This window comes from Lepisosteus platostomus, chromosome 12, assembly GCF_059453375.1.
Source record: "Lepisosteus platostomus isolate fLepPlt1 chromosome 12, fLepPlt1.hap1, whole genome shotgun sequence".
Lineage (NCBI taxonomy): Eukaryota > Metazoa > Chordata > Actinopteri > Semionotiformes > Lepisosteidae > Lepisosteus > Lepisosteus platostomus.
In genome coordinates this window covers 12,854,189-12,872,028 of record NC_142622.1, presented here as the reverse complement: position 1 = coordinate 12,872,028, position 17,840 = coordinate 12,854,189, and the positions used below count along the sequence as shown (strand labels likewise).

The 17,840-nt window shown below is 36.0% G+C and overlaps 1 protein-coding gene across 2 annotated transcripts in view; it reads left to right on the top strand.

Moving 5' to 3' along the window:
* Nucleotides 1-2,430: 2,430 nt before the first annotated feature.
* Nucleotides 2,431-17,840, top strand: part of mboat1 (membrane bound O-acyltransferase domain containing 1) — a 70,693-nt gene continuing 55,283 nt past the window's right edge. The window contains exons 1-11 of one of the 2 annotated variants that reach the window (XM_088601015.1): nucleotides 2,475-2,783; nucleotides 6,371-6,516; nucleotides 7,260-7,337; nucleotides 10,309-10,404; nucleotides 12,228-12,283; nucleotides 12,694-12,748; nucleotides 13,370-13,574; nucleotides 14,387-14,579; nucleotides 14,890-14,993; nucleotides 15,484-15,548; nucleotides 16,644-16,776. In XM_088601015.1, coding sequence (XP_088457141.1) covers nucleotides 2,694-2,783; nucleotides 6,371-6,516; nucleotides 7,260-7,337; nucleotides 10,309-10,404; nucleotides 12,228-12,283; nucleotides 12,694-12,748; nucleotides 13,370-13,574; nucleotides 14,387-14,579; nucleotides 14,890-14,993; nucleotides 15,484-15,548; nucleotides 16,644-16,776 — 1,221 coding nt within the window. In that variant the 5' untranslated portion in view covers nucleotides 2,475-2,693. Of the gene's footprint in view, nucleotides 2,784-6,370; nucleotides 6,517-7,259; nucleotides 7,338-10,308; nucleotides 10,405-12,227; nucleotides 12,284-12,693; nucleotides 12,749-13,369; nucleotides 13,575-14,386; nucleotides 14,580-14,889; nucleotides 14,994-15,483; nucleotides 15,549-16,643; nucleotides 16,777-17,840 lie in introns of both variants that reach the window. The other variant, XM_088601016.1, reaches the window with a different exon arrangement.

The window sequence follows — 17,840 nt, the reverse complement described above, 5'->3', positions numbered from 1 at the left end:
CATGATGACTGTTTCTGTAAATCAATGTCTTCTATTTTCATTGTAAAGGACATCAAATTTAATTCCACTTGTGTTCTCCATCCCTGCCATCTTTTTATTCTTAAAGAACACTGTTAAAGTAGACCTTTGGAATGCTTTTCAGGATTTTGTAATCCTGTGTTCAGGTTCCACTATAAAGATGCATCTCACTTAAGCTCTCAATGTATTTCATCCCTTTGACACAAGGAATCATTCTGCTCAATTTTCTTTTGACTCCAAGACATTAGTGTCTTTTTTTAAGAAAGGTGATAACTAATGAGTCTAAAATGGAAAAGGAGTGTCTTTATCATGCAAAATATGTACTCGGCATATGCATTCAGCAGTGTTTTTTTCTGGAGTACTCTTCCAGTCACTTGAAAAACAATAATTAGCATTATTCTTGTTCTTGTTTTTGTCATCTACCAAACAACCCATTGAACGAATGCACTGGGATGCTTCTTTCACTGGTCAAATTAAATAAAAAACTTAAACCAGTTGTTAAATAATGTTTTGGTTTGGCAATTGATGTGCTGATGTGTGAGACTGGTATTATCAGAACAGAAAAATTGACTTATCTTATACGTTTTACAACCTTTTTACTCATATATACAGTACCCTCCATTAGTAATGGGAAAGTGAAATCAAATTTGCTATTTTTGATGTACTGTATACTCAGGCAATTTAGTGCTGGGGCACTGGAGTCAATTCCTGACCCTGGGTACTATCTGTGTGGAGTTTGTGTGTTCTCCCTGTGTTTGTGTGGGTTTTCTCCCACAGTCCAAAGACATACTGGTAGGTTAATTTGCTTCTGGGAAAATTGGCCCTAGTGTGAGTGTGTGCATATCTGGTCTGTATGTGCCCTGCAATGGACTGGCATCCCATCCAAGGTGTACTCTGCCTTGTGCCCAATGTGTGCTGATAAACTTAAATGCAAAAAAAACATACGACAACATACTTAACAGCGAGCCACCTCTGCTCAGTTGTAAGTTCCTCTGCCTTTTGACACAGACTTTTAATAAAATAAAGGGAATTTTATTCATCAGCCTATACAATGAATATTGCAGACAATTTTATTTTTTGTGTGTTTTCTAAGAAAACTAATCTTAAAAAAATTCTTTGCAGCTAGCTGGAAGACATTCACTACGCAAATACAATAAATGAAAATAAAGTACAATAACTGTATCATTACAGTGTCACAAATCTCTAATATCCCCTTTGTATGAGTGTGGAAGAGAAAGGGTGTGCGTGCAGCCATGGACTGGGGTCAGGTCTAAGATGTACTTTCTCTCTGTGCCTGTTAGGCTTCGGCTCACAGCAACTTTCTAGGGTAAAAGTAGTTACTTAAAATGGATGGATAAAAAAATACTTCATTTTATTAGGCGATGTAAGTGAAAACAAAAAAATACTTCTTAATATTATGACATACCCTATCATCATGAACCTGAAAAGCAAGTGCAGTGATCTTCTGTGTTATTATCATCAATGGCCTAGATCAAAACACGAGAACCTTTGATCGGGAGGGACTGAACTGGAGCTTTGTACATCTGCCCAGTGGAATGAAGAGACTTATGCAATAGATGAGGATGAAAGGAATGTTGACAAACAGGATCACCTCGATCAATTAAGTAATAGCAGAGTGAAACCAGTTAAATGGGGAAACCAATGTTCTCCACACCTATTGAGAAACAAATGTGCAAAATGAACACCGCAGAAATCTGTGGTAATCCGTTCAGGAAATGGGCTGTTATGAGGAGGTAAATTCTACTGGAGTAACGGTGGAGATTTGGTTTTCTTTGGTTTCCGAAGCTGGGCAGGGTGGAGCTTAGTCGATGCTTGCAATGGTGACTTGGCAAAACCAGGGCAGGATGTGATGTCGGAAGTTTATTTGAGGAAACATTTATCTAGTGTAACTTTTTTAAGAGGACTGAAAGCATAGTTGGTCCTTGTCGTTCCAATATATATTTTTTTCTGTTTTGGTCCTGGTGTTTTAGAGACATGACCCAAAGCCTGTCTGTGGAAAATTGGTCTGAATGGAAAAAGCAGACGCTCACACACAAATATTTCATGGAATGGAAAGTAAAAAAAAACTGCATAAACTTTTCATTGCCTTTGTTCTGTTTCATCACTATTTGTCAGACATTCAAGATATCACATCCACATGTTCGTAAAGGAAATTACAGCAAAGTTGTTTTTGTTTTGAAAGATCACATAAATTATAATCCATATATATATTTTTTGTTTTCTGCCTGCGCATATGGGTGTGATTCTCAAAAGGAACGTAGTGACTTACTCAGGCAATACCAATGTGCCTCACCCAGCACCACGCCACTTCACTAACAAAGTAGCCAAGCAACCCCACCATACAAATCCTTTACAATTCATGCGCTGTCTTTGCCCCGCCCGGCCTCTAATTAGTCACCTATCCCAGCTGCAACTGCGGAGCTGCCGCTTCGGATTGACGGGGTGCTTGCCTGTTGCCATGGCCGCTGTTGTCTGTGTTAAGGTGGCTGCAACAGTCGTGTGGGATGTGTCAGTGGGAGCCGCTCTAACTCCAGTGCGCTCCCTTTGAGGAAGTCTGAGGAAACTTACGCAGCATTGCTTCACTCAGATCACACTTGGTTTTCTCAAGTCCCTTTACTTGTGCTGCTAAGAAGCCCGGAGTCCTGAAATGTAGGATGGAGGATCCACAAAGTTTCCCCTATAGAACGACGGGTTCTTTATTTTTATATCCTGTCAGCGAATTTTTTGGAGTCCCTTTGGACCAGGTAGGAAAATCGTGTCAGGGACCACTGTAGCTGTAACTACCCGATGTGGACAACAAGATAAATCGCTGAAGTTCAGAGGTTTACGAACAAGAGCAACCTCAATGTCTTTATGAGCTGAAGACCCGATTTACAGAATTTGCACAGCCGTGAACGATGTTTTTTTATATTTATCGCTGTCGGATAACTCATTGCAAAATACGTTTCGGGACATCGAGTATATTCTTTATCGTTATTTAATCCCTGATCTGTTGTACTCTTTTAAAGTAAATTTCTCTCCTCTCCTCGAGGCATTTTATTATTTTTGCACCGAATTGGAAACTTAAAAAAAAGTTTGGTTCATCCTCTTGATAATTGCTAATCCCCCCCTCCATTGAGTACTGGGGAGACGACTGTTTGCATAACCCCATATTACATTTTTAATCAACAGAATAATTGCTGAATGTTTCTGAATGATTTTAATATGATTTAGGCTTTCGGTTTCCCAATAAATTACATCGTTATGAATGGTATTTAAAAAAGTGGGCTTGCGAAATACAAATACGCCTATTTATCGAGGCATGAGGTTTCAGTATCTCATGGTGTTTTAGAAAAAAGTTCAGATTCATTTTTTTTCACATGGGAGATTTTAACGAGCACGATATTTTTCTAATGCATGTGGTACCACAGTAAAAAAAAATTTAAACTGATTTTAAGAAAATGTACTACTGTAAGTATAACGTATCCGGGGGTTCATTCACGCAATAGAATGTGTGTGTAAAGTTAAATTTGTGGGCAGGAGAATTTGTGTACAGGCATAGGTATGAAACTTTTTTCTTGTATTTTTTTTTATTTGTCCTGCGCTAATGCTTGTAAAATGGATACTGCGACTATTTGTCATTGCAGATGTGTAATTTCGCAACAGTAAAAAAGATGAATGAATTGGAATTTATAGGCTACCACTTTACAAATTAATCATTCGAGTTATGATTTATACCCGCTTATGAAGTCATTGTAATAACCTAGTTGTGCATGTTTTGTCCAAGTGTGTCATTTTTGTCTCATTGATTTTATCTTTATGCTACGCTGAGAATCGGTTGTAGTTTCAAGCATTAATAAACTGGCAATGCCCAATTTCTCTTTCTGCTAACTGAATCTGTAATTTCATTATTTAATTTAGTATTTTTTCTTTAAGCTAAATATTCAGATATTATCGTGGTCATCGTATGCGTACATTGAAGTACACCTGTTACTGTAAAGTAGTCTTTCTGAAGTCTGCAGGTGTTTGTTTACACATACTACATTAAAATACGTCACCAAACCGCGTGTGTTTTCACCTAAACATACCTGTGTAAAGGTTAAATACAAAAAAGTATTTACAAAGAAGCTGAAATAGTGTAGCAGATTAATCAATTACTGATCTGTGTAGATTTATATATAAACAATTACATGATAATCACGATCAAACGCGGATATTATGGGGTATTTCGGTTCAACACTGATGTAAGATTTATAAGAATTACAATAAACATTAAACAAAATACAATAACGATTGTTGATTCAGATCCATCAATCCCTATTCCTATCCCTTGCCAGAATAAAGATAAAAGCAAACTTCAGGATCTTAATTCACTATTGCAAATACGTCACCGTTAGCCACCTCAAGTGTTTTTATCAACTGCGGTCATAATTCATGAAAGAAGCCTACAGCATTCTGTTTTTTTTTCTGGAGCAATGAGAAAATGAGTAGGCAAAGGGTATTTTTAAACAAAAGCAGCTTTATTTAAAATAAAATGTCTTGATGTTTGAATATATGAAAGGAATTTGATCTTGATTAATACAAAATAGTCAGAACTCAATTTAAGCTTGACACCTGTAGGCTTAGTCTTAGTCTTATGTCCTCCTGTGCTGCTGGGCACATCGGGCAGCAGTTTGACACCAGAGTGTTCAGTCGCATGCAACCATCTCGGCATCGTCCCATAAAATGTTAACACGCTGTAGATGTGCTTAACTTCTCTGGCTGTTTCTGCAGTAATTTAGTTTTCCAGGGCTGGGGTGCTAGCCCTGCGCCCAACCCTCCTCCTTTCTCAGCATGGGCTTGGGACTGTCCTTGGCGGAGTTACCTGTAGGCTAGCAATTAATTTTTAATTGCAGTTGTTTAATGTTATAATGTAGGATAATTGTGCAATTGTCGGGTTTCTAATTATGGTTTTATTGGTGGTAAGTGTCTTAGCATTATGTTACACAGTAAAAAAGTGGGTTTGCCTATTATCTTTTGGTCTTCAGTGTTTCAGCTGAGAGTAGAGTCAAATGCTTTCAAATGCTGTACAAAATGTTGTACTGTTGTACAAAATAAATATTTTTAGTTGTTTGACTTAGTTATACCACCAGAATTCTTTTGTGGTATGTTATGCATATATGATTTTCCTTTTAGCATTTGCCAGCATCCTGACCAGGTCTTGTGCAAGTGATCACATTACTCCCATCCTGGAGTCTTTGCACTGGCTTCCTATCAGGTTTCATGTCAACGTCAAAGTCCTTCTGCTGACCTATAAGGCACTACTTGCACCTCAATACCTGCCTGACATATGACCTCCCCTGCTCCCCGCCTTACAGCCTTTGCTCATCTTATTCTTGTGTCCTCTCTGTCCTCGAAGCTCATTTATATTCTATGGGTGACAGGGCCTTCTCATGCTATGCCCCGAAGCTCTGAAGAGAATCACTTTACATGAACACTTGTAAATCAAGACTCAAAACCTTCTTCTTTAGAAGGGTTGATTATGACCAAAGACCTTGCAGCTGTTTGTTGCCTGTTGATAAACCTAATCTCTGAAGGAATAAAATGCAATACAACATATCTATGCTAATGACAAACTTTATTGTTTTAAGCCATTTTAGAGGGACTGATTCTAGCTAATGCATCCTGTCTGATTCTACCGTATTATCCTTTGTTTATTATTTTGCTAGCATTCTCAGCTTAGAAACCAGAGATACAAGTTACAGATGCAAACTCTGTAGATTCAGTTTGTGCTAGTGCTGTCCAGGTAATGAAAATAAGACCATTACACACTTAATTAACCCTACATTTGATTTTAAAAAGGATCTATAAATACATCCATGCAGCATATCTTTCAGGCAACAAGCTTTAAGGGATGAAAAGTCATTCACCCCCAAAAAAACAAATCAAAGGGCAATGCAGGAACATGCTCTGAAATGTTTAGCCTTTTTCTTTCTTTAGAACCTGTCTCTGTGTTAAATGTTCAGTATTTTTCAACTTTTAAAAATGTGCAGGTATTCAGATAAATTACACTTTGAGTCATACTGTATATCTCTACTATTCGTGTTTTTTCTGCCCTAAGAACATGTATCCTCTACATCTTGTCATACTGACAAGTTACAATGTATTCAATATGTGTAATCCATGAAAGCAGTCATTTGCAAAAATAAATGCATTACTCTGTTTCTGTTCTTCTGCTTCAGCATGCCCGTATAGTTGCACAAACATCTTTATTTCTGTCATACCATTCCATTTTTATGTGTCCCTGTTTAACTGAATTGCCTAGCAATGCCTAGCACTTGCTTTTCAATATGGTTTTCTTTGTCTTCTACAGGTGAATTTCTTGGCATGCCAGCTGTTTGCACTTTTGGCAGCGTTTTGGTTCCGCTTGTACCTCCATCCAAAAAATGTCAGCACTACAGTCCGTCATGCTGTTGCCATTCTCCTTGGTATCTTTTTTGTTATATTCTGTTTTGGTTGGTAAGAAAGTTGTTTTTCACTTTTCTGAAAGCCAATAAGAAAATGTTCTGTTAAGTTCAGCAAAAACAGCACTGCCCCTCAGTACTGCCTTCACATATGTCTATGTAGGAACTGGGCGTGTTTAATATTATAACTGGGCATGTTATTAAATAAGCACTAGAATAATTTCATTTTCAGTCATCTCAAAAACGTTAGCTGAATTGTTTTGTAAATTTGATGTAGTTCTCTAATGTTGAGCTAGGATGCACTGGTGTTTCTTTTAATAAACATTAATTATTTAAACAAAGAGCACTTTTGGTAGGCCTACATATAGGACCTGATTACAACGATGGATCTAATAGCAGGCCTTTGCTTCTTCAAATGTTAACTTCCTTGGTGGATATAACATATGTTGTATTTATTGTAGTATATGCATTTTACTCTATAACAAACTTAATATTATAGATACAATATTAGGAATACATCATCAAAGAGAATTAACATTATTATTTTATTATTCAATGCATTATTTAAATGTACAAATTATATTTTACAAATTAATTAATCATTTAAACAACATTAATGTATTTTTACTTTCAAATGAACTGTGTAATGGAACATTTAAAATTTTTGTATTGCTTTAGAACAAACAAACGTGATTTGGGTTTCTTTAAAATTTAATTTCTGACACAATAGTGTAAGTAAGATACATAAAATGGCTGTTTCTGACCTTAAATATTTCCTATTTTCCTCTTATTTTCCAGGTATTCAGCACACATTTTTATACTGGTGTTCAGCTGCTACTTTATCATGGTTAAAGCAAATAATCACAATGTTCACAGGTAACTAGTATGATTTTACATTGCTCATACATAATCTTTTGTAGCATTTTATTTTTTCAGTCCATACTGAACATTTCAGTCATCCTTGCAGTGACCATTACTCCCTACTGCTTCCAAAATAATGACATTATCTACATTTTTATTTGATTTTATCAATTTCTTGTTTCTTGTCAATCAATTACATTTAGTGCGTGTGCTTCTTCTTTTTGATTATTTTCTGTATTAATTAATTCATAGTATATATTAAGTAGTGTATCAACGTAACATTGCTGTCAGGCTTGCCCGCAGTGCAAACAAGCCGATTGCATTAGCATTTGCCATGATAGTTGGCCTCTTAGTGCCAGTTACCATGGAAAGTGTTCCAACAGGAAATCTGCATCACCTGTGAATAATGTCCATCCATCTTATGTCAGGTGGTGGAGAATACTTAAGGACTGCTCTCACATTGCTCAGAGCTCTGTTACAGAGTTTCATATCTGAGCTCCTTGAGTCCCTAGTTTTGACTTGCTTAGAATCCCAACCTGCTTAGTTTATCGTTCCTGGATCACGGCTTGGCTGGTTTTTACTCTGCATATTCCCAGCTTCAGACCCTGTGAGGTGGGTAATTTCCCTAGTCTGAAAGCTACTTGCTGTTTCCCTGATGGTCTCGGCTGTACTACCCAGCGCATAGTTTCATTCTATGAAAACAGACCGGTGCTTAAGCCCCCACTAGCAGTGGGATATTACAGTTGCAACATATCCTTTTACCATGAGCAAAACCTCAATATCACTGACAACAATTTTCAAATACTTACATTTTCAGTTCACAAATGCTTAATAAAGAATGTGATGAAAATATAACTTGTCACAAATAAGCATCTTTCCAAAATCCCTTACCAAATTATAGGTAGAAACAGCCCATCTGATATAGCAGCAGAGCATATTATTTTTTGGATATTTAACAAAAAGACTCATTCAAGTACTACCTATTTAACTGTAATTGTAAACTGAGATGAAACAAACACTCAGAGGAAACATTACCCTTTCGTGGAATTTAATGTTTGAAAGTATGTGGAATGTCTTTTTACTTAGCGGTTCCTGACTATTTAGAAAAAGGACAGCATTGTTCGTTCAGTATGTGCAGCTGGACTGTTTCAGCAACACCAGTGTATTTACAGACTCTGCAATACACAGTTTCTAGTATAATTTTTTGGCTTGTATTTTACATTTTCTCTGATCTAGACCGGACAGCCAGTGTGTAGTGACTTATAGAGGTTCCGGTTCCCTTTTACATTTGTTTTGTACATGTGTCTGGTGATACCAGTGTACTTTGTATGTTTTTGAATGCTTTGCGTCCTGGCTCAAGGGTATAGCAGTGTTCTTATCTGAAACTTGAGCCCGCAACCTTCCAGTCAGGCGTCCAGAGACTAACCATGACTACGCACTGTTGTATAAAGGACTTGTTGCACTTCTTACTACATTTATTCTGCATTAACCCTTTTTCTGTTTATTAACAAAGCTAGCTTTAGATTTTGTGGACTAAAATATGATGATACTCCTCACTTACTGTAATGTAAACACGTAAACCCTGGCTTCTTAGTGGTTGATCTGGTGATTGGACGTGTTTGCCAAAAAATGTTTGGGTTCTCCTGTCACCCAGATTTGAAAGAAAATTATTAGACTTGTTGAATATATTTTTATTTGAGATAAAGTCAGTGTGGCGTTGGGGTTACGTACTTTTCTGTGCAATAGGAGGCAGTCAGTGTGAAATCATTCATTATATCCAAAGGCTGTTTCTTCATGAAACATGGTTCTGTATTAAAAAGTTTTCTTAAACCTGATTGACAAGGCGGGCACCAAGGACCCAACTTTAGATTAGTTTTAGTTCATGCAAGCTTCTGATGAAAGCTTTTAAGGTGGTATAGCACTGATGTGCTTCACCTCACTTCCTGTCCTTCAGCTTTGAGCACAACTGGTTTTGAAATAGTTATTGTTGTGAATGATCAGAGGAGATCAACCACAATCACTTAGACCATGAATACAAGAACATGCAATATGTTACAGCTGAAAAAGACGAAGAATGGAGGTTTCTTTTTTCTGTCTGTTATGATCACCAGACTTTAGATTTTCACTCCTTCTTTAGTTTAGTTTACCAACTTAAAAACTGTTTTCTAATCTGGTATCATGTAGAGAGTTCTAAAAACATCAGGTGTTTTCCATTTAGTTCATTTCTGTACTTTATATGATTCAGTAAACTCCCAATCCATGACTCCAGAATTTAAAATTAGTTTATCACCTCACCATGTTACAGACAGATAATCTAATAGAAAAAATGTGCCTGTCATTTATCTGAAATTGTTAATTGAAAAATTAAGTTTTTATCAAATTAACTAATTTAAACACTACCACTAAGAGAGTAATGGTCAAGATCTTCTTTTCTGGGGCATTATCCGAAAATAAATATAAACATTGCAGTACATGTAGCTATGGAAAATAAGGTATACAGTATAAATACAGAAAAAAATGTGCTTTCCCTTAAAGAAGGATGTGACAAGGTTTGTTGGAACATTTTTCTTTTAGGAAAAAGCTTTTTAACTGTAATATTAACATTTTTATAATGAATAGATATGATGTAAATGGTAGTCATAACATCCTATCTAGTAGGAATTTACTCATAGTGTTTATATCTCGACTTAAGTTTGAAAGTTGTTTTCTTTAAAAAAATAAGTCATCATTTGACTCATGAATCTTAGAAAGTAAGGCTTGATCGTGAAATGCATTGGCTAAAAATTGTTAACATGGATATTTTGCAATTTGAGCACATCCTGTTCTGCTACCAAGCATTTCAAGTCTGCCCTTGTTTAATGACATCTACCTGAAATAAAATTAATTTTGAAACAATAATGGTCAGACAATTCTATTATTGTCACCACAAAAATGTAATACACTGCAAGGTTTTGTTTTTTTGTAATCCTTACTGTCTTTTTTATAGGTATTCATTGATTGTGGCAATGGGCTACCTCACATTATGCCAGGTCAGCAGAGTTTATATTTTTAGCTATGGCATCCTGTCCACAGACTTTTCTGGGTGAGTTTTTCAAGATCAATACACAGGGCGAAAACATAAAAATGAACACTTCAGACTGTACATTTTTTAATGCACTTGTTAATGTTTTAATGTATGAAATTGCCAGCTTTTTACTTAATTGCTATTTTTAACCGCTGACATACAGTATATATTACATTTTAAACATCATAAAGCATATTTTTTGACTTTTGAAGTTGTTACATCTAATGTTCTTTTTTCTTTTTCTGCTTCCTGGTATACTGACCTTTGAGTCTTTTTTCTGCTTGTTTGGTTGACATTAATTCCTGAAATCAATGTTTGCATTATGTCTAAAGTGTTCTTAGAGAGAGGTGGAGAAATACACCATTAAATAAATGCAAAACTGATAAAAATCCCATTGCTAGTGGCACTTTGCAATTAGTCCTCCTTGAACAAACTTTGTTGAATGCCTCAAACAAAAGAGGTTTTCTGTGGTGAACTGTAGAGTGAGTCCAGTTGAATGTACCATATTTTAGACCGATAAAATCAGTTAAATCATGTTATGATGTTCTCAGTTTGCTAGGCATTTTTAGTGTAATCTTGAGTGTAGTTTGTTTTTGAACTGTCTTTAGTACTCTCTTCATCCTATTTTATAGTCATCGCATATTTTGTATATAACTAGATACTGCATGAAATAATCTACAATAGTTATAATCTATTGCACAGTAACATATGCTTCAGAGTGGGTGGAATTTTTTAATGTCCTTACAAATCATGGAGGTGTTACAGTGGTATCACCAAGCATAAATCGGTGCAAACATTACTGTGTAATGTTAAAGCATGTGAAAGTATACATACACATGTATACACAACTGTCACAGAGCAGGTGTTTTCCTGAAGTTGTAAATTGCTCCAAATCTGATTAGGCTTCAACCTCATGTAGACATTGAACCATCTGTACTTTACAGGTGATAGGGGTAGGGCATCTTTTTACTTAAAAAATATTAGCAGTTGATGGAGGACAGACACCATCTCTGTGTTTTCCTATCCATTATTGATTATAGGTATAGCAGTCTCCCCAATTTCTATTTGTTTTGCCAACTCTGTTTTTGCTAAAATCCAATATATAACAAGCCCCATTGATTCTTTGTAAGATGGCTTTGACTTTCCTCATTTGAAACAGACTTTGCAGCTTTAGGGATAATATGTGTCAGTGCTATGGTGAAGTTGCCTTTTTGTTAAACCTATTCAGTCTCTTTTTCCGATTCATGGCAAAATAAAAAATACCATTTGAAATCAAGAATAATAAGGGAGAAACAATGTACAGTAATTCAAGCTCAGTTTCTCTTGTCTAATTTGTGTTGTAGTATCAATTGTAACTTGGATTAATTATACGGCATATTGATTTATTTTTTAACCTGTTGTGAAATGCTGTGCATGGCATTTTTTCTTTAGTGCTGGATATTTGCTCTGTCAAAACCTTTTGTATTCCCTGTTTTGACTGAGCAGTCCCAGCTAGTGTGAAATACAGCTCTATTCACATAGCATCACAATGGAGTGTGCTCACAAAGTCATTTAATTGTAATAGGAACAGAACACTTTGTGTTCCATGCAAGCTGTTACCCAGGCTGTAGCCTTTGTTGCTATTCAGAAAGAGGACAATCCCACCACCAGTTTAAATTGTGATACTGTTATGCTGGTTGTCTTCTAAGTGGCAAACCTTTTGCACTTAATTCTTTTTAAATTTCCCCACCTGGATGAACAGAACAGAAGTTGAAGGAAGCAGTTTAGCCTGGAAGTGTCATTTTCCTTTTTCTGCTGATCACTCATACTAGTATTTATAATGTATTCAAATTTTTATTTAGGCCACTGATGATAATAACACAGAAGATCACTACACTTGCTTTTCAGCTACATGATGGTAAGGTATATCGTAACATTCAGAAATATTTTTTGTTTCCACTAACATCACCTAATAAAATGAAGTATTTTTCAATCCATCCATTTTTAGTAACTGCTTTTAGCCCAGAAAGTTGCTGTGAGCCGAAGCCTAACAGGCATAGAAAGAAAGTACATCTTAGACCTGACCCCAGTCCATGGCAGGACACACATCCATTCTCTTCCATCGTACAGAGGGGGAAATTAGAGATTTATGTTAATGGAAGGATATAGCTAGTGTACTTTATTTTCATCCCATCGCATAGTGAATGTCTTGCAGCTAGCCACAGATAACGTTTTTAAGATATTTTCCTTAAAGAACACAAAAAATAAAAATGTCTACAATATTCATTGTATACGCATATTAATAAAATTCCCTTTATTTTATTAAAGGTCTGTGCCAAAAGGCAGAGCAACTCACAACAGAGCAGAGGCGACTTGCTGTTAAGTACGTTGTCATACAGTATGTTTCTTTGCAAGCAAGGCGGTTTCCAAAGCAAAGCTTTCTTGGCAAGCAAGCCAGGGGTACACTCTGGATGGGACACTGGTCCATCGCAGGACGCACACAGACACAGACATATACACACGCATACCAGGGCCAGATTTCCCATAAGTAAGTTAACCTACCAGTATGTCTTTAGACTGTGGGAGGAGCCGGAGCACCCGGAGGAAACCCCTGTGAATTGTATCTGGAATAGGAGTTTAAATGAAGTAAACAGGACAAAATCTTGGGTAGATTTAGATAATTGACAAAAGTATTTTGAAGAAAGTGCTAAACTTATTAAAGGAACTATGAATGCGAAAAATAATATCACAATTGGTCCTACGGTACGTGCTATTACATTGTCCAACATAAAAAAACAAACTCAGCAGTTCTATGACCTTGCTTATTTGCTGTGTATAGTAAAATCTCCTTGCACTGTGCGTTATGCTAAAAACATAGTTAACAAGAATGATAAAAATAAGCTTGTAAACAAGATCAGAGGTTCTTCAGAGATAACACATCTTTAAAACTGTTTGCAATAGGGAGACAAGGAATGTAATAATACATGTATTTTTGGTTCTGCAGTTCAAAGCCCCACCTGTTGGAGTACCTCAGCTATCAGCTAAATTTCCTGAGCATCCTGGTTGGACCTTGCAGTAACTACAAAGATTACATTGAGTTCATTGAAGGAACACATGTATATAAAAGGTTATCAATAGGAACCTCAATGGAAAACAACGTCAATGGGAAGCAAAATGTCTATGGCACAGTTCCAGAGCCTTCACCTGTAGTATGTATAAAAATATAGGAAGAAATACAGTATATTAGCCTGTAATATATTTATCAATATGGTTGATCAGTATGGCGGTTGATAAGGGATAAGATACAGCATTAATTTAATCTGTCTTTTTATATAAATACTTACACCCACGTGTATTATTGGATAAACTAAGCCCATATAAACAGTCATTTAAGATACAGCCTTCAGAGGTGTTTTGATTTTATTGTCCAGAAGATGCCATTCTGGCTGTCTGTCATTGTTATTAAAAATAACAAATTGAAAAGATTGAAAAACAAAAGTAAAGAGTCCTAACTTGCAGTTAATGCACTTGAGATATAGGACAGTCTATAATTTGTTATACAGTTACATTTTTTAATGTTAGATTCTCTCTTACCACCTGCAGTTGTGCAGTGTCATATGGGAAAGCCAGTGTAGCATCCTTGTTCACCAGAATTCAAGCTTAGTCAATAAAATTAATACTTTTTCTTCTGTGCCATGGGACACAGACCTTTTCAGGGCATACAGAAACAAACACACACATGCAGGGCTCCCCAAAAGCCAGGTAACCTAACAACATGTCTTTGGACTGTGGGATGAAACCCATGCAGAGACATGGACAACATACAGTGCAAATTTCACACCGATAGTGCTCCAGGAACTGAATACTACAGAGAAAGAAATGTGTAAAATAGTGTAAAATATATTTGTACACTAAGAATCTAAACAAAATCTTAACTGGCAGGATCTGACTAATACTCTGTGATTTTAAATTCAGTGCTACATCTCTCCATTAGACAATGTGTTTGTATTTCATTTTTTAGGGGGCTGTCATTAAGAAGCTGCTGCTGTCTATTGGTTGCTTAATTCTGTTCCTGAGTCTCACCAAAGCCTTACCAATATCTTATAATATTGATAGTCAGTTCATCAATGAGGCATCCTTTTTAGCGAGACTGACTTATGGTTTTTTTTCAATACAAGCAGCAAGACCAAAGTTTTACTTTGCGTGGACGTTAGGTGAGTTGCTTTAATTTATTTTCAAATAGGAAGTGCATTAGTACTTATTCTGTTTGATTCTATTGTTACAGCTGTAATCACAAAAAAAGTGTTTGCTCTACAGCCAATAATCTTATGAATACTGAGAAAAAAATATTGAATGTTCCAAAAATCCAGTAAGGTATAGAACAAGTGGGTAATATGTCAACTTTCTGTCCTTTCCAAAGACATACAAACAGTGTGAAACTTTCTTTAACTAACATAGAAAAAAATCAACTCTAGGGACTGTTGCGGTCAAGGAGTTCACCAACAACTTGTTTTACCTCATCAGCTGATGCTATTAGCAATGCTGCTGGCTATGGGTTCAGTGGTGTTGACAAAAACGGCAACTTTTCATGGGATCTCATTTCCAACTTAAACATCTGGAAAATTGAGGTGAGTAGATGACAAGTACAGATTACAAGTCTGGAAACACAGTAAAATAACAATACAAACCTTAAGATTACAGTATGAATTAGGAGATGCATTGAACCACAAGATAGAAGTGGAAAGCATGCACATTTAAAACTGACTACAAGAGGTATGTTTTATGCAAAGGGTGGTGGGAGTATGGAAATAAGTACCCACCCACGTTTTAGAAGATGGCAACTTGACTTCTTTCAAGAAATGGCTGGAAAAGAGCCTCAGATCAGACGACAAATGTTCTAGATAAACAGAATGGCCTTCTCTAATTTTGTTCTTGTTCTTATTTGTAGGTTCCTATAGGCTTGCTACACATTAATATGATTTAAATATTATTTTTGGGCTACAAAAATATTAGATATTTCTAATATCTGGTAATAATGGAAATTAGGTAACTAGAAGAATATTTTCAATTATTCATTTCAAAATGCCTTTTGTTAACCATTAATGTCTTTCTGTCTAGACAGCAACAAGTTTCAAAATGTTCATTGATAACTGGAATATACAAACAGGTGCCTGGTTAAAGCGGTAAGTTCTGTTATGCTGTCCAGTATGTTTATACCCAGTTTATGAAACTATTATGTGGATAACCAGCAAGCCACAATATATTCCATGTGACCATGTGTCATGCTGGAAACATGTTGGGCCACAGATGTTTTTAAATTGATGAGAGGAGCAGGTTTTCCTTTTCAGAACTGTACATCTCAGAAAGTTACAGATGTTTCTGTCTATTAACAACAGTATCTTGAGCTGAAAATCCAGTATTGCAGATAAGGACGAATCTGCCTGCTTAAAGAGTCTCTTAATGAGATGCATATATGTCAGATGAAATCAACAGTCTTATACTCTAGCTTCAGTGATCCTTACTGTATTTTAATTATGATGAAGATTGCACACCTGAAGAAGACTTATTCCACATTAATTTTCTAAGTGCACTCAGCAGTTCTTAAAACATCTAAAGTCTTGAAATACTTTCTTCATTCTAAGAAGAAAAGGTAGACATTTTTTTCCCCAGATGCAAAATAGCTTATATGTTAGTGAGGCTGTTAAATGTCCTTGAAATCAGTGAAATAAATAATGGATAAATAAAACATGGGGTGCTAGTTACATGCCTGTATTACTCCCGCAAACCTGTCAGTATGAATGGTGGTTTTTCTTTTTAACTCTGGATCTGGTGGATTTAGTTTGCCACCTGGTGGATAAGTGAACTAATTAGAACATGATGTTTACAGAACACTGAAAATTGTCTTAATAAAGGGCTAATTACGAGGATTTGGATTTACTTTAATAATGTAACAATGTTTCTCGGATACCATTTTTCTTTACAACATGAATATTAGCTACCAGGGGGAAATGAAACAGGCCATTAACGTAATAAATGTAATGTGAGCTTCCTCTGCTCACATGGACTCAAATGGAAATGGCAATGTTTTTCTCTCTGCTGTACTTTCTTCTGGGGCTAAGTTGCTGGTGCTTCCTGCCTCAGAGTGAACTCCTACTGGTTTCTATGGGAATATGTCAGAGCCGAGTCATGCAAAAGGCTACATGGCCCTCATGAGCTGATGGATTAGGTATGTCCCTGAAAGTGAAATAGCTCTCAGACTGTGAATATTCTCTTTTCAGTGTGTGCTATGATCGGGCCCCATATTATCCCACAGCTTTAACCTTTGTGTTGTCTGCCTTATGGCACGGTGTATACCCTGGATATTACTTCACCTTCATCACTGCCATTCCCATTACCATTGCCGCAAAAGCAGTAAGTTCATCCTGTGCTCTCTGTTCCGCTTCTTCTGTCGGGGAATGTTGCTTGCATGTTGCCTTTACATCCATGTTTTTGCTGTATATTTTAAAATGAGCATGGTTTGTGCACAAGGGCTGTAGGTTAGAACTTGTGGGGTTCCATGAGTCTAAGTGTAAATCCAGTTTATGTCTCCCAGTATATTATGAATACTTAGTTTTCCCTAAAACCCCAGTCTCCTTCCAGAAACATATCTTTCTTGGAGACTAGTCTTCTGCCATCTGGCCTGAGTCACCCCAATAGCTTAGGCTCTAGACAGAAATACTGTACTTTAAGGCTTTGAATAGTATTAAATGTTAGCTAGTCTCGAATCTAGCAATGAAAAATCATTACACATCATGGTGATAATAGAGGAATTTATTTACCATTAATTCAATTAATTATAATAAATTAATTCACTAATCAAATATGAATTTAATTTCTCTAATGTAACTTAAATAGGAATCAAATGACATTACAATAAAATAGAAAAAGGTATGTTAGATAACATTATTTTAGATGGAATAGCAAATGCACTATTACTAATGGCTGTCCACCTTGAAGGCTTATATTGCAGTCAAACAGGAAAGATCTCTGCAATTATATTTTCTCTTTTATTACATATTTGTGTCCATTTTGTCTTGGAAATCACTTTCCCTTTATTTTATCATTAGGAATATAATAACACAATTCCTTCCTGCCACTGTAACTATTTTTCTGTGTTTCATCAAAATTTAATCACCAGCATTCATTATTTGGTTTAAATTGAGAACTGTAGACTTTTTCTTTTTCCCAGTTTGTGATCGATTGTGTGCATTTTGTAATTGCCCATTTTTCATTTGATTATTATATTGCATTGACATTATTATATCAGCCAGATGTACTGTATACTTATAGTGTTGCCTGAGGGTGAGAACACTAGCTCCTGAATCAGTCATGAGAAATTTGAGCTGTTCTGATATAATTTGCATATATATTTTTCTGTGACATTTGAGGTGAGTAGAGATCTCATGAAGCTGACCTGCTGTATCTGCCAGTCTGAG